The sequence below is a fragment of the Colletotrichum lupini genome, chromosome 4, assembly GCF_023278565.1.
Source record: "Colletotrichum lupini chromosome 4, complete sequence".
Taxonomy (NCBI): domain Eukaryota; kingdom Fungi; phylum Ascomycota; class Sordariomycetes; order Glomerellales; family Glomerellaceae; genus Colletotrichum; species Colletotrichum lupini.
Window position 1 is genome coordinate 6419841 of NC_064677.1, and position 16955 is coordinate 6436795.

Here is a 16955-nt window from a genome sequence, read left to right on the forward strand (position 1 = left end):
TAGCGGCCTAAAGTATATACCCCCTATAAGAGATTTAGAAAATAAAAAAGATCTTACCCCCTATATTAACGAATTAGATTATAATAAAATTAATAATATTAACTACTCTGTTTTCGCCCCGTTAGCCTCTAGAGGATATACGAGGCTAAACGAATAGAGGGTAGTAAAAGCTCTTAATAAATAAGCTTTTATTTATAAATAATAAGAAAAGGTCCCTTAGATAACGGATATAAAAGTACTTAAAAAGGTAAATCTAATAGGGCCGAAGCCTAATTTCTTAACGATTAAGGAGAAGACGCTATCTCTCTTAATATTTAAAGAAAAGGAATATAGTACTAAGTAAATCTAGGGGTAGTTAAAGGGGTCCTTTTTATACTACTTAGATCCCTTAAATACTAAGCTCGTATAAGTATTTTATACGAGCGAAAGGTATAGCCTAGACGATTTCTATAGGATTATTTTAAATACTAGGGTATTATAATAGTTAACTAGAGGAAAAGGGTAATTCTAAGCGCTATAAAAGATCGCATTAGTAACGCTTAATACGTTAATAGAAGGTATTATAAAGATTAGTTTTAGCCTAGGTAAGGAAATCGTCACCCTAAGTATAGTAAAAGTAGAGACGTACTTCGGAACGATAACTTTTTATATTTTACTTATTAATACCCCATTTCTCTTATATTTAAAAGATATAGATCGACTAAGTATTATATTTAATAATACGAGGAACAGAATCTCTAGCGGTAAATACTTCGAGATAGTTAAATAACGATAGGGGTATGCGTTTATAAAGCTTACTAATAATACGAAGTTAATTAATTACTTAACGGAAAATAAGCTCAAAAGACTATACTAGAGATTCGGGCACCCGTTAGTTACGAGGCTATATAACCTCCTAAAGTAATTAAGTAATAATAATATTAAAATAGGGGCGCTAGAGTAGTTAATAAAAGTATACTACTAATACTAGATAAATACGCAGAGCTTACGTAAATTTAAGTTTAAATTACGTAATAAGCTTAACTTTAACTAGGAAATCGTTATCGATATCTTTTACTTAAATAGTCGGCTAGTACTATATATAATCGACGTAGCTATATCCTTCTAAGTAGGGCAATTCCTCCGGGATTTATAAGTAAAGATAGTATAAATAGCCCTACGAAAAAGCTAGATTAATATATACTAGGGACCGCTAGACGGTATTAGAACCGACGCTAATACTAGCTTTAAGTTAGTAGAATTTAAGGATAATACGACGGCCTATAGTATATAGCTAAAAATCGTACTCGTTAAAGCGCACTATAGTATTAAAAAGGTAAAGAGGGTATACTAGTAGTTAAAAAGGGCGTTTAGAATTATTAAAAAGGAAAATCCAGATTTTACTAATAACGAATGCCTCTAAATAGCACTTAAATACTATAACGACACTATAGGGCCTAACGGACTTATACTAACGCTATTAGTATTTAGAGTATATTTAAGAACGACCTTAGCCTTATTACCGTTACTAAGCATAAGCTAACGAGTACGAGTAGTTAAAAAAGTAATACGGGTACTACGCGAGGTAAGTATAAAAAGGTAAGTTAACGAGGTAATTACTATATATAATAGGCCTAATATAGGGGATAATCTAAATATACTACTAAATTTAGATATATAAGTATAGCGCGAAATTACTTAATAATAAGCTAGGCTATATAAATTAATTTCCGTTAACGAGCGCTCTTATATAGTCGCGAGAGATCGTAACTAGCTACTTAAAATATTAATTATAGTAGTTAGACCGTATTATATAAATCCTAACGAGGTAATTTCTAACTTATAAAAAGAAAAAGAGCTAGGGGAAACTATATAACCCGTAGTAGAGGCATAGGAAATTATCCTTAACGAAATCGTTATAATAGTACTAATAAATAACGAAGAAGAGGAAATTACTAAAAGGGTACTAATACTACTACCGAGACGTTATAAAAACCTACGATGGTAAGCCCTAACGAAGCAATTTATTACTAATAACGAGGTAATTAATACCTTTTATATAGTAAAAAAGAAAGCCGATTTCGAGCTAGCGGTTAAACTACGTAAGGAAAGCGTAATTATAACTACTAAAAAGCTATATAAAGGATTAGATCTTATCGAAGCAAATACTCTTTATAATCGAGGGGTCTATTGATTTATCTTATACGACTTAGAAAAATATATAAACCTCTATATATTTAAATTACGAATAGTTCGTAAGATTAAAAAGAAAGGAATACCCTAGCCGTATAAGAAGTCTAAATACGTAATTTAGGAGTACGGCGACGTTAAAAAGGCAACGCTACTTATATAATCGCTTATTATATAGCGCTATAGCTAACGATTAATAATAGTACTAATAATATCGCTACGGAAAAAGGGATACGAGATTTAAAGCCGTAATATTACCTAGGCTTATACCTAATCGGCCACAGGGCTTATAAAGAAAACCCTAGCCTATTTACTAAAAGAAATAGCTAGTAAGTACTTAAAAAACACGATTATTAAAGTACTTAAGCTACTATATAAGCTCGTAGAATTGGGTACTTATTAATAGGCTACTTATTACGATTTTTATATTAATTAACTATTAATAGTTACCTCTACGTACGACCCGTACTTACTAATCGCAGAGTATAAAGGTAACTAATTTAGGATTATCGGAATATAAACTAACGATATATTAGGCCTATTCGATATTAACTTTATAAAAAAAGAGGATAAAGAGCTTTAAAAAGCGGGCTTCGTAATAAAGCTAAAAAAGGTCTTTATAATAAACACCTCCCTAGTATTTAACGGTAGGATTCTTATAATTAAAGGGGAAACCGTCGTCTTTTAGTAAAAGGGGTAGGGCGAGAAGATTAACCTCGTTAATCTAAATATAACTAACGTTAAGAAATAGTATAAGGCTAAGCTTGCATAAGGGGTATATATTATAAGTATTTATTAGCCCGAGGCGACTTTTAATTATATTAAAGTAGCGTAGGTTATAAATCTAACTAAACGAGACGTCGAAGTTCTTAATAAGTAGCTTAAATAGTAATAAATAACTCTTAATTAAGGTCTCGTTTATTACTCAATCGACCTTATAACTAGCAAGCTCTACGTCTTTATTAATAGGTTATTTATAAATAATAACGACCTTACTTTATAATTAGGGTATATTATTATCCTAGCTAACGAGAGTATAAATAAGAGCGAATTTACTATATATAATAATATAATCTACTACTCGTTAACTAAAAGTAAGTAAATAACGAGAAGTATATTAGCGTTAAAAGTTTATAATATAATTAACGGCGTTAACCTCTCCTACGCGATTTTAATAACGCTAAAGAAGATTACCGATCGAATTAGCCTTTTATTTATTCTAACGGTTATTTATACCGATTCCTACTTGCTATACGAATACCTCGTTAAATTAAGAATAATAAAGGAAAAGAGGCTTATAATTAATATTATAGCCCTTAAGTAATCGTATAAAAGGCGCGAGATATTTAAGATCCGTTAGATTAATAATAAAAATAACCTCGTAAACGCTTTTATAAAAGTAGTACTAAATAAGGGATTAGAATAATTTATAAGTAGTAAAAAAGTTACTATATAAATAGAGGGATAGGTTATATAAAAAGAGTAAAAAAAGGGAAAAAAGGAGACGACTTAGTAAACGGGCCCGAGGTCGAATTATACCTCTAATTATAGTAGTTAAATCGATAAAAAAAAAAGAAAGTTAGTATCGGATTAGAAGTCTAATTCGACCGCGGTATATAGCCGACTATATAGGGGCTAATTAGGGGCCCTATTTACGATTATCGTAGCTAGCCTAACCTATAGTTAGAACCTCTTTTTTATACTTACTACGTAGATATTTATATAGTTTAATTAATCTCTTCGTTAACTACGGTTCGAACTAACTACCCTGTCATAGGGATACTAACACCTAACGATTAAGAAACAACATTTCGTGGATTAAATCTTAGTTGAATTTTATTGTTTAGATCTCTGCTTCAACTCACCGCGCTCCTTTACCAGGGCTGAAATCTGGTTGCCCAAGTCCGAGTTCAACGCCTTGAATCCCTCGACAACACCTTGGCGATCACCCTCGCCCAACTCCTGGCTCATCTTGAATTTGCCCTGCAGCCTGTCGATGGTGATCTCAATGCCAATGATAGCCATTTTAGACAGATCAATATACCGTTGCGGGGCATCCGAGATTTGCCACGGCCCAGGACGGCCGTCTTGACCAGTGTATCTCATGATTGACTGCTCTCCCAATTGTGAGAGATCGTGGAGCTGTTTATTCAGGAAACTCGACGTCTCCTCGGCTTTGGACTCATAAAAGATCTTGGCGCGACCGTACGCCTGCACCGCGGCGTAGTTCCAGGTCGGTACGACTTTGGCCGTCGTTGGCTTGGTTTCAACGTAGAATTTCGGCGTGACATAGGAGTGGGCGGGCGTGGTGAAGAGGACCAGCACCTCCTGATCGAGAACGTTTCCGGTCCCAGTCCGGTTTTCTGCCGCTAGTGACTCGACCATCGCCTTGCACTGAGGATTTGCGCGCGCCACATGACCTCTCAGGACGCCGAGCTCGGTTTCGCTAGAGTCATCTTCGACATCTAATACCCAGGGGATGTGGCTAGACTGGATGAAAGGGTGATCGGCCGACGGTATAGCTGTTGTAAGGACGCCGAGGGGATAGTCCTTGATGAGCTGACGAAGTACTCGAATACTATTCTCCACGTGATCTTTCCGAAGCTGCATGGTGTCGAAGACAAGAAGATGGATACAGTAAATTGGCTAAATGGCGTTGTTGTTTGTTGATATCAATGGGTTGAAATTGATAGTACTTGAGTTGATCTGATGACAGCGGTTTATGTCGGTTCACCGGCTTTATAGGGCCGGGCGCTTCCGTGTATTTCCTCTAGTTCCTGCCGAAACGTAATAGGACATGTTTTTGAAAGGGCGTGCATGTGGTCCACTAATTATGGTTTCTAACGTCAATCGCGGAAGTTTTCGCCTCCGCAAGTACTCGCAATGGCAATATCACAACCACATCTGGAAAGTCTGTTCATTAACGCCAGAGGCCGGAAGGGCTCAATCTTCGACGATCGCATTGATTTATATTCTGATGACTTCAGCCACCTATCTCCGTATCCGTGCGTAACAAAGACCGTTCCGCGGTCTCAAGCTTGGTCGTCACTGTCGAGAGTCAGTCAGCCCCGGTGACTCAACCCCCAACATGGCATCTCCGCGGGAGGTAGGTTAGATAGCTTCGGTGCGGGTGACTCTTATCTGAATCCGCATGAAAGGTGCACAAGCAAGCAAGGTCTGCATGAGCAACTGCTTTTACACGTATACGTACACTCTGACGCATTTCGAGGGATGTTGTTTGTCAGAACTAGCCAATTACAAGAGACTGATTACATCCAGGTGCAGGACTCCCGGCCCCGCGATGTGGATACGAGGGGCGGGGCTTCGCACCGGCTCCAAAGCCGCTTGTCTGCCGGAATAGAAGCGAGGGAACTGGTGGATACCGGGATCCGGCAACCGGTGGTCGGAGCATTCATGGTTTCATACTTACCTTACATGGAAAGTTTCGCCGCATCTCAACATAACCCTACAGAGGCCTTTGAGCTTTGAGGAATGGAAAGATGCGGCACTCTTTTTCACTGACAAACAAGAATTTCCAGCTTTGTACATCTGACAACATTATCTCCCCGGAAAAAGCATTACCTTAGCCGATGATTTCCTTTTTTAAAAGCTGGCTATCGATGAGCGCGCTCTAGCGTTATCTCAATACTACCAAAATTCCGAGCAGCTCAAATCTCCCACCAGAGCCATCTGAGCCATCCAACATCAACCCACGCGTGAAATCTTGAAGCCTCCTGGGATTCGCGTCTGGAACTTCCCTTCAGGATCATACTTGGCTGCGACCTCGCGGATGAAGTCCACATTAGCAGAGCCATACGTCTTGATCGGATCTTGGCTTGGGTCAGCGTAGTTCAGGTAACGCCAATTGACGTTTCCATCGACAGAAATAGCATAGTCTGCGATTTGGGCAGACGCTGAGGCCATACGTGCTCGAGCAACAGCTTCCTGAGCTTCGGTATTGATGGTAACGAGACCAAGCCAGAGAATTGCATTCTCCTTCTCCCCATCAAGACCGAGGACATTACCACCATTCTCGGTACCAATGGCTGCGAAGTAGGCAGGCAGTGGTTGGAAGACCATCTGGGTAGTGAACTGATCTGCCCCGACAACAACCTTCATAGCGTCGACGAAGTCCTGGTGAGCCTCGACAGCCTTCTTCAGGATTGCTTCTTCGTTCTTGAACGTTAATGTAAACCACACAGATCTATACCGTAAGGTCAATCCAGGTATTACTTTCAAAGTCTAAGGGGCAACGAGACGCTACGAACCTAGAGCCGGCAGGAGTCTGGGAGTTCAATGCCAAATCAGCCATGCTCCGATGAGTCATGGTGCTGCTGACGGCGGGAATCTGGTTTATCTTCGCGAACGATGTGGTGTTCGAATTACCCTGGGTGTTGATGCGAGAAGCAGCAATGAGTATATCGTCGCCCAAAGCAGTATTGTGGGTGTAGACAACAACCAGTGCGACGTCAGCCAAACTCTGCTCGTGGTTGGTGAAGTCGACGACAGCACTGACGACGGCATCGGAGTTATCCTTGGTCATCATGTGGATACCCGTGTAGAGATCTTTTGCCGGTAGTGCCTCGAGATCGAATCTTGTTACGATTCCAAAGTTGCTACTGCCACCCTTGAGAGCTTTGAAGAGGTCAGGGTTGGTTTCCTTGTTGGCATTGAGGACGCTGCCATCGGCAAGCACGACCTCGTAGTTTCGCACAGAGTCTGCTCCAAAACCCATGCGGCCGGTGTAATAAGAGTTGCCGCCTCCCAGAAGAAAGCCACCGACACCCACGCCTCCATCGCGGCCACCGGTCACAGTGACATTGCTCTTGAGAAGCTTGGCATACACATCCTTCCAGTGGTCTCCGGGGCCAACAGAGGCAAGATTAGTCTCCGGGTCGTAAGAGGTCTGGTTAAGGTAGACCAAGTCGATTGTCACACCGTTAGCAATGTTGTTAGTGCCTGCCCAGTGGTTGTGGCCTCCTCCACAGACCGCAATGTGCCAGTCTCCGGCACCTGATCCAGCCTCCAACAGTGTAGTCAGAGTCTTGGATACTTCGGTGGTATCCCGTGGCTGGACAAGACACCACGGCCGTAGACGAGCACTGACAGACCAGTAAGTCAAAGCACCCACTTTTGGGCACCCCCCCCTTTTGGGCACCCCCAAAAATCCCTCCCAGCCACTATATTAAAACCCTACCTATTATTTCAATTCAACATAACAATTATAAAAATCGTCTAAATGCATTCCTTTTTAGTACACTTACTAATTAATAAGTAATAGTATCGTATACTAAAAATGAGCTCTAATAGGTACTTAATACTATTAAAAACGGTCTCTCTATTAAAAGGGCCTCGATTGAGTTTAGGGTTCCTAGGATAATACTTTAGGGTCGAAAGAGAGGCTACTAGACGAGGGCGAGGGTATTTATAGAGCTTTAGAGGCTTCTTTTATAGTAAGAAGACTAGCTAGCTTAATAGATTCGTATATAGTATTACCTAGGTATTATACTAACCTATAAATAGATTAAGGAATTCGCTAAGTAAGTTCTAAGGTCCTAAGGGGATAATAAACTACTTAATAAGAAATAGATTAACGCTTTTATTAAAAAGAATCTATTAGTAAGGGTTTAGAGAAGTCGTCTAATTAATTCGCGCCGCGTTAATAAAGCTATTACTAATATAATTAAATAATAGTTTAAATTACTTAATATACTAGAGATTAGCGGTATTAAATAGGCTAATAAGTATAATATAGATAAGACTAATATAATAGAGGGTAAGGGAGCTAATAGGCTAGTTTTAGGTATAATAAAGGCTATAATAATATAAAAAAAAGAGCTTAGTTTACGTACCTAGGTAACGATTATTAAGTATATCTCTATTAATAGTAGAGCTATTAAACTACTAGTTATTTATAAGGAAAAGTCGGTTTAATAGTAGTAGTTCCCTCTTTAACTTACTGCTTATAATAGTTAGAAGTTTATAGTAATAGATAATAGCTAGACGACCGACGAGACTGCCCTTTACTAACTAAAGGAAGTATTCTTATTATAGACTAAGACCCCCCCTATTAGAGGGCTTAGTAAGCTAAACTAGCCTCGACTGTTAGTACTAAATAGGCATAGGAGTTATACGACGATAGAATTTATATAAGAGTGTTATAAAAATAACGTCTACTTATTATTCTTATTATTATATACTTCCTATATCCTCTAGCTATTAAATATAGCTATCTTTAGGCCTATTAAGTCTATATATAAAAAGGAGCTTAGTAAGGAGGATATAATAAACAATTTTATTATTATTAAAAAGCAGTACTTCTTAAGCTACTACTAGCTTGCTCGTTTAGCTAGTCTAACGTCGTTAAATATACGAAGTAAGTAGAAAGTAATTAGACTATAGCTACTTAATATAGCTAAGCTACTTCTTAACCTAATAGTCCTACTTATATAAGTTATACTATTTAAAAGGGGCACAGAAGCTAGGTAAACGATTAGTAATACTAATAGACTACTTAACTAGGCATTAGCGACCTCTATTATTAACTAGTTAACTCTTAGGAAGGCTAGCGAGCTCTACGATTACTTAAAGCTATTTATAGAGCTTAGTCTAGATAATAATACTTAACGACTACTATTCCAAAAGGTAAAAAAAGCTTTTAGGGAGCAGGCTTATTAATTAGCTATATCTTAGTACTAAGTTCGAGTTCTTAAGGCTAGGATTAAGCGCATAAGGCCTAAAAAAAAAAAGATTATATATCTAGACCTAAATACTAAGTTCGCGGATATTTAGAACGTATAGAAAGCTTAGGAGGACTTTAGTAACTGTCTAGTTAGTCCTAATCGACTCGTAGGGGTCGAATTACCTAGGGAGAATTTTGATTATATTATTATAGCAGTAGAAGGTAGTTAATTAATTGATTGTGGTTGGTGTTGATGTTTGGATGCTATGTTTTGTTAGGGTGCCCAAAAGGGGGGGGTGCCCAAAAGTGGGTGCTTTGACTTATGTCGAGATCCGCGCCTCGTAGCCTGCTTCGGTTGCGAGAAGCAGACGATCTGCCAAGCCTGCGGCGATGAGAGCATCACACTGTCATGGCGATATATTAGCGGCCGCAAATGATCGCATTCCGTTTCTGCAAGGGAATAGCATACAGGTAGAATACCGGTGCGTGGTGTCTCCGCGGACCAAGTCGTTACTGAATCGGGAATCCTGTCGTTTGCCGCAAAGCAAATGCCGGGAAGAAACAACGTCGAAGCGGCCAAGAGCCCCGCGCCCATGCCGGCGTAAGTCATGGGCATGGTGAGATTAGTAGTTGCTAGTTGCTCCACGATGCTTGTGATACTGCAAGATCTTAGTGATCTTGGGCGGACATGGATATGTTGTGAAGCCCAAGTAAGAACTCGAGGCGTTGAAGGTCAACTATCGCTGGCGATTGCTCGTTTTTAAAACAGCTACAAACAGTGTTATGCTATAATTATGTGCTGCCAAGGACGGCGAGCATTTTCAGTGTTAGGTTAATGGTCCGATTGTTAGTATCCCTATTATAGGGTAGTTAGTTCGAACCGTAGTTAACGAAGAGATTAATTAAACTATATAAATATCTGCGTAGGTATAAAAAGGAGGTTCTAACTATAGATTAGGCTAGCTATAATAATCGTAAATAGGGCCCCTAATTAGCCCCTATATAGTCGGCTATATACCGCGGTTGAATTAGATTTCTAATCCGATATTAACTTTCTCTTTTTTTTATTAATTTAACCGCTATAGTTAGAGGTATAATTCGACCTCGGGCCCGTTTACTAAGTTATCTCCTTTTCCCCCTTTTCTCTACTTTTTTTATATAACCTATCTTTTTATTCGTACGGTAACTTTTCTATTACTTATAAATTGCTCTAATCCCTTATTTAGTACTACTTTTATAAAAACGTCTATAAGGTTATTTTTATTATTAATTTAATAAATCTCGAGTCTCTCGCGCCTTTCGTACGATTACCTAAGGGCTATAATATTAATTATAAGCCTCTTTTCTTTTATCGTTCTTAATTTAACGAGGTATTCGTGTAGCGAGTAAGAATTTATATAGATAACTGTTAGAATAAGTAGAAAGCTAATTCGATTAATAATCTTCTTTAGCGTTATTAAAATCGTATAAGAGAGGTTAACGCCGTTAATTATACTATAGACCTCTAATACTAATATACTTCTTATTATCCGCTTATTTTTAGTTAATAAGTAATAGATTATATTACTATATATAGTAAATTCGCTCTTACCTATACTCTCGTTAGCTAGGATAATAATATACCCTAATTACGAAGTAAGGTCGTTATTATTCGTAAATAACCTATTAACGAAGACGTAGAGCTTATTAGTTATAAGGTCGATCGGGTAGTAAACGAAACCTCGATCGAGATTCGTTTATTACTACTTAAGCTACTTATTAAGTACCTTACCGTCTTATTTAGTTAGATCTATAGCTTATACTACCCTAGCGTAGTTAAAAGTCGCTTTAAGCTAATAAATACTCATAATATATACCCCTCGCGCGAGCTTAGCTTTATACTACTTTTTAATATTAATTACGTTCGGATTAACGAAGTTAATCTTCTCGCCCTGCCCTTTTTATTAAAAAACGACGGTTTCCCTTTCGATTATAAAAATCCTATTATTAAATACTAAGGGGGTATTTATTATAAGGACCTCTTTTAGCTTCGTTACGAGGCCCGCTTTTTAAAGCTCCTTATCCTCTTTTATTATAAAGTTAATATTAAATAGGCTTAATATATCGTCGGTCTATATTTTAACGATCCTAAATTAGTTACCTTCGTACTCCGTAACTAATAAGTACGGGTCGTATATAGAGGTAACTATTAATAATTAATTAATATAAAAATCGTAATAAGTAGCTTATTAATAGGTGCCCGATTCTGCGAGCCTATATAGTAGCTTAAGTACTTTAATAATCGTACTTTTTAGGTACTTACTAGCTATTTCCTTTAGTAAATAGGCTAGGATTTTCTTTATAAGCCCTGTAGCCGATTAGGTATAGGCCTAGGTAATATTACGGCTCTAAATCTCGTATCCCTTTTTTTATAACGATACTATTAGTGCTATTATTAATCATTAGCTATAGCGCTATATAGTGGGCGATTATATAAGTAGCGTCGCCTTTTTAACGTCGCCGTACCCCTAAATTACGTATTTAGACTTCTCGTACGGCTAGGGTATTCTTTTCTTTTTAATCTTACGAACTGTTCGTAATTTAAATATATAAAGGTTTATATATTTTTCTAGGTCGTATAGGATAAATCGATAGACCCCTCGATCGTAAAGAGTATCTACTTTAATAAGATCTAATCCCTCGGTGCGGCCAAGAAGTGTCCACCGCTCCGTCATCTCTCGAATTTATCCCAGCCGAACTTCATCAACCTCCACACCTTCAATACAGATTCCGGAACACATATTCCAGAGGAGCAAGGCAGTATGCCCCAATCATCGAAGTCTGACGCCAAGAGGAGGCATGTCACTACGGCATGCATTTCCTGTCGGGAAAGCAAGATCAAGGTATGCGTTGCCTTCCCCAGCCTTGTTCTCAAGTTTCCATCCTCCAGCTTCGATATCACGACGATGGCTTCAGGCTAGAACCTGTGGCATCCTAGTAACAAATTGTCAATAGTGTGACGGTGCAACTCCTTCATGCTCCAACTGCAGGACTAAGCACCGAGAGTGCCGTTACCAAGCCGGAGAGGACAAGCGCAAGTTAGATTCTCTTTGCAGTCTCTTGATTTCGAGCGTTTTGGTCAAGGCTTACAAACGCTAGACTATCACTGCGCGTCGCAGTCGAATTGCTGTCGAGTAGAGTCGACCACCTTTGCCAGTTTATCAATCAGAATGGGCTACAACTCCCGCCTATGCCTTCAGAAGAGGCCAAAAGTCTGACACGGATACTAAACACTCTAGGCCTTTCGACGACCCAATTGGCTATAGAACGCGACAAAACACCACCGATTGACCCAGCTTTGTCCCTAGAGCCGCAAACATCAGCAGTCTGCGTCCCATCTAACAATACCATACTACCTCCAGATCAACTTCCCCTAGGCTTTTCACTACCTTTCGACCCGTCTTCCTTCAACTTAGGCAATGACGCGACCGTCGGGCTCGCACCACCGGTTCAAGACGGTTTGTTGAACTTAACAACGAGAGCGATTGCAGACTGGAAATGGAGCCCTTCTGAAAATGCCGATAACATCATCACAAATGGTGGTGGCATCGCCAGCGTCCAGACCCCCAGCCATCCTCTGTTGAGCACGTACTCCGGAGAGGCTGCTTTGAGCGACAATGAAGAGGACGATGCCGGCTCAGGCACAACGGAAGAGGACCTAGTCAACCAGTTATCTGATAGACTAGGGTCTCTCCAAATTGGTCCCAATGGTCATATCTCCTATTTCGGACCAACATCTAACTTTAGCTTGATGGAACTACCTGTGGGAGCCGATACTTTGGCTGTGGATCGAACCGTGCGCAACGATGGCCAAGAACACCTCGACAACATGGGCTACGGCAAACAGGTACCGCAAGATCTCGAAGATCATCTGATCAACCTTTACTTCACATGGCAGGACCCCTTTCAGCATGTAGTCGACAGGACTCTCTACGACGAAGCGAAGCATAGTTGGCACGAGCGAGAGGAAGACACACCATATTATTCCGAGGCACTTAGAAATGCAATGTTAGTTCAAATATTGCTTCAACCTCTCAACTCTTTTGTTGCTTGATAATGCTAATTCTTTTGCAGGTGTTCGTTAGGGGCTACCTTCAAAACACGATATCACCCGAGCTTTATAACCTTCCCAAAGTCTCTTCCAGATTTCTTCGCCGCAAGAGCCAAGACTCTTTTAGAGATCGAACTAGACTCGCCTTCCGTCTCTACGGTACAAGCAATGATTGTTCTTAGTAGCCATGAGATAGGCGCGAATAGGGACTCTCGCGGTTGGTTGTATAGTGGTATAGTCACCCCAGCTTATCACATGCGACATGTGTGAACTACGAGACAAGAGGAACTAACAGCTCTCGATCTAGCAATGGCGATTCGGCTCGTGTTTGATTTGGCATTACACAAGGATATGACACCGTACGTAAACAAGGGTGTTCTTAAACCCGCTGAAGCAGAGCTTCGTCGCGCTGTATTCTGGAGCGCATACACAATGGATCAGTAAGCTTCTGGCGCCGCTACCAACATTGTCGGGGCTGTGGTCTGACTCTACAAATTTTCAAGGACGCTCGGATTTTACAGAGGTCGGCCTTTTCGTATCAGCATGGATGATATCACAGTTGGGAAACCAACAGAAGACTCATCAGATGGACGGATCGAGCAATGGCTTCCTTACGTTTCGCGCCTTAGCAGCGGCAACGCCCCAGTACCCATCCAGGATTATACTGAGGTCATCAGTCTATACCGCATAGAGTTGTGCGAAATCATGGCGCCTCTTGGTCACACGCTGTGAGTAAATCGCCCGAATAACAATGTTTCTGTCTGATTTAGTGGAACTAAATGCTCTTCTGGTAGATACGGCAACTCTCGGATTCCGCGGGACATATTACAGGCCAACAACGAGAAGATTGTTTCAATATTATTTGCTTGGAAGCAGAACCTGCCACGTACGATACAAGTCGATCTAGAAGACTCAGAGGGACCATTCCTTCCTCATTTTCTTCTGTTACAGTGAGTTTAAATCCACATTGTTGATTCCTGTCGTCATGCGGCTCTCGCTCACCTTTTTGTGCCCAGTATGCAATACTATCAAAACGTGATACATTCCCATAGGCCGTGGATGTCGTCGAGCTACATTCAACCACAACCACCTCAAGGTCCCGGCTACATGCACGCGCAACAAATGTGCATCGAGTCAGCAGCCGCAGTGGCAAAGCTGATCCTGATTTACGAACGCCAATACTCCCTCAAGCGAGTTCATATCCAAGGCGTGGCCATCATCTTCTCTGCAGCCATCATACTCATCTCCGCATCTATATCCCGCCGCAGACGGAAGAGGACCGCGGAGACGGCGACACACTTGAGCGTATGCTTCCGGGCTTTGGAGGAGCTTTCAGGCACTTGGGAGTGCGCCAAGCGGTCTCGGGATTTTCTTCTCATGCTGCAACGTAAGTGGGAGTTGCGCTCTCGCCGACTGAGTCAATGTCCGTCACGTAACGCCATGCTACCGTCCGGCCTCGGCACCCTACGGCAGAGCGAGCAGGCGTCTCGGAAACGAGCGCGTACCGACAGTCCGGCCGGGTCGAAGAGCATAGGCAGTTTTCAGAGCATATCTCCTGTTCATCAAGGGGAGCAGCGAGAATACCACGAGGGCATTGATATGGACATGAGATTGGATCTTGACTGGGTGTTTGCCGCGGGAACACAGCCCATGCCAGGCAATTGGGACCAATTGCTGAATACGGATACGCTCTATTTCAATCCAAACAGAACAGGGTAACGTGTGGCATCCCCCGTAGTCGAGGATCACATAACGAATTTAGCTTGTCATCCTGGCGTGAGCTGAGTTGGGTCTTTGCGTGATACATGGGTGCTGGATTCGATGTCTCGCGCGACGCTGCTGGCCAAGCCACTCCTGCATGAAGTGGATATAATTGGACGCAAGGTCGTGACAGGGGCGCTTACGCCCAACACCCAGCTGGACAGGCAGGATTCCAGAGCCTCGCCAACCTCACGTCTGCACCTCAACACACTAACAGTCACTCATGCAAGATCACAATGTCGTTTTCAGATGATCGGCTCTGTCGCAACTGCACCAAGCTAAATCTTCAGGCAGTCTTCGACCCGGCTCGTTTCGACGGTCTTCCGGCCATTGGCTCGGCTCAGAGTTACAAGACCAGCTGGACCAAATACATCCAGCATGTTGGAGACTGGAGACCACTCACCCGAGAGGATAGGATCAGTCAATACCCCCCAGGCATAATCCCAAGTTGCCCGTTCTGTGATTTGGTCTTCTCCATCGGCTTCAACCTGAACCGCTATCCGATGGCCGAGAAGGAGAAGATCATGTTAGCGATCCCCGCCAATCTGCTCTACAATTTTGCTGAGAAGGCGAAGCTTGGAGATGGCGGGGAACGTCCAGACTTCAACTCCGTACTCCTTCTCGTCATGAATCCCTCACACTACAAGACAGCATCCGCTCAGTACTTTGGCAATACCAGTGCTGGTGGCGGCTTGACAGCGTGGATCCGTTTCGCCCATCGAGAGGCGCCAGGAAGTCTGGTCTCTCTTGCATCCACTGCTATCTTGGAACCCACTCGACCTCTTCTGGACCTTCTGATGCAAGCTAGAGTCTTGCGCGAGGAAAGAATCGACTACGGCCTCGTTCGATCGTGGATACACTTATGCGAGAATCATCACGATGCATGTCGTACCAGCCCAGACTGGCAAACTCTCCCTCATTTCAAGCTCATAGACTGCGAGACCCGTCAAATCATCAACACAGACCCAGCCACTAGGTATCGCTACGTAGCGTTGAGCTACGTTTGGGGAGTCGCGCCTCCAGACAAGTACACATACCCGTGTCTGCCGGACGACCTTCCGCCAGTCATTCAAGACGCCATGAGGGCCACCATCAAGCTCGGCTTCCGCTACATCTGGATTGACAGATACTGCATCTGGCAAGACGACGCAACTCACAAGATGAGTCAGGTGGAGAGGATGGACCAGATCTACGGCGCCGCAGAACTCAGCATCATCGCCATCGGCGCCAAAGACCCGAGCTACGGGCTGCCGGGCTTGTCTCTCGGCCGAACGCAACACGTTCCAATCACCAAAACAATCGGCGAGCAAGGAATCGTGACAAATTTCAGCCACCAGTGGCAACTAGACCAGATCTCCCGATCAAAGTGGTCCACGCGGGGGTGGACGTTCCAAGAGACGTGTCTGTCGAGGAGAAGACTCTACTTTTCCAACTATGAGGTCTCGTTTGAGTGCCACGATATGATGTGCTTTGAACACCTCACGCGTCCTCTTGCTTTGCAGGGGAATCTGGAGCACCACGAGAGGCCCGAGTGGACTCTCCTCAACACCCCAGACGGTGTCTGGGCTATACTTCAAAAGTACTGCGATCGCCAGCTGACATACTCGAGCGACAGACTCGCTGCTGTATCTGGAGTGTTGAAGAAGTGGTCACGAGTCAATCCAGGATGCTTTTCGTACTGGGGCATCCCGATAGTCGCCTCCGGCTGGCTGGTAGTAGACGCCACTGCTTCGAGACGCGCCTTTCTCGCTGGACTCCAATGGGAGATTCGGCCTGAAGGAAAGAACTATGCCAGGTTGGCAGGTTTTCCCAGCTGGTCGTGGGTATCCCAGAATGGGAAGACGTTGTTTGGTCATCACGGCTACTTCCATCTGAGGCCTCCCAAGTTAGTGGAACTTACAGAAAATTTTGACTCAGAGGTTTGGGTAGAAACGCCTCAGGGTAACATGGTTGAATGGGCCGACTTCTTTGAGACTGGTGGTCTTGGTTCGTCAATCATGCAATGTACCAGGTATCTTCACATCGAACGCTGGTCATTCCAGACTGGGCCCCTCTGCTATCGGAAGATCAAACGGCGTTCAGGCACCTCGCACGACGACATGTTCTATCTCCCAACAACACGCAAACCCTCTGATGGAAAAGGAGAGTTTGTTATCAAGTTCACACCAGACTTCGGATACGAAGATACCTTCCTCGACCGAAAACTTACGGCAATATGCTTCTCGCCTTTGGAGCACGCAACGTGCGCTATAG

General features: G+C 42.3%; 4 protein-coding genes across 4 annotated transcripts; 2 read left to right on the plus strand and 2 right to left on the minus strand.

The window, feature by feature from the left end:
- Positions 1–535: 535 nt before the first annotated feature.
- Positions 536–769, plus strand: CLUP02_09017 (uncharacterized protein; the record flags this gene model as incomplete). The annotated part of the gene is made up of 1 exon (XM_049287998.1): positions 536–769. A coding segment is annotated over one exon (234 nt), but the record flags the coding sequence as incomplete, so codon positions are not given.
- A 3236-nt stretch (positions 770–4005) lies between these two features.
- CLUP02_09018 (uncharacterized protein) lies at positions 4006–4779 on the minus strand (the record flags this gene model as incomplete). The annotated part of the gene is made up of 1 exon (XM_049287999.1): positions 4006–4779. The coding sequence occupies one exon, from the start codon at positions 4777–4779 to the stop codon at positions 4006–4008; it is 774 nt and encodes a 257-aa protein (XP_049145143.1).
- A 1095-nt stretch (positions 4780–5874) lies between these two features.
- On the minus strand, positions 5875–9467 carry CLUP02_09019 (FAD binding domain-containing protein; the record flags this gene model as incomplete). Its single annotated transcript, XM_049288000.1, has 4 exons — positions 5875–6373; positions 6438–7271; positions 9172–9255; positions 9355–9467. The coding sequence occupies 4 exons, from the start codon at positions 9465–9467 to the stop codon at positions 5875–5877; spliced, it is 1530 nt and encodes a 509-aa protein (XP_049145144.1).
- A 2613-nt stretch (positions 9468–12080) lies between these two features.
- Positions 12081–16836, plus strand: CLUP02_09020 (uncharacterized protein; the record flags this gene model as incomplete). Its single annotated transcript, XM_049288001.1, has 8 exons — positions 12081–12898; positions 12965–13158; positions 13249–13381; positions 13445–13669; positions 13736–13891; positions 13994–14656; positions 14920–16688; positions 16745–16836. 8 exons carry the CDS (start codon positions 12081–12083, stop codon positions 16834–16836), a joined length of 4050 nt encoding a protein of 1349 aa, XP_049145145.1.
- Positions 16837–16955: the final 119 nt, after the last annotated feature.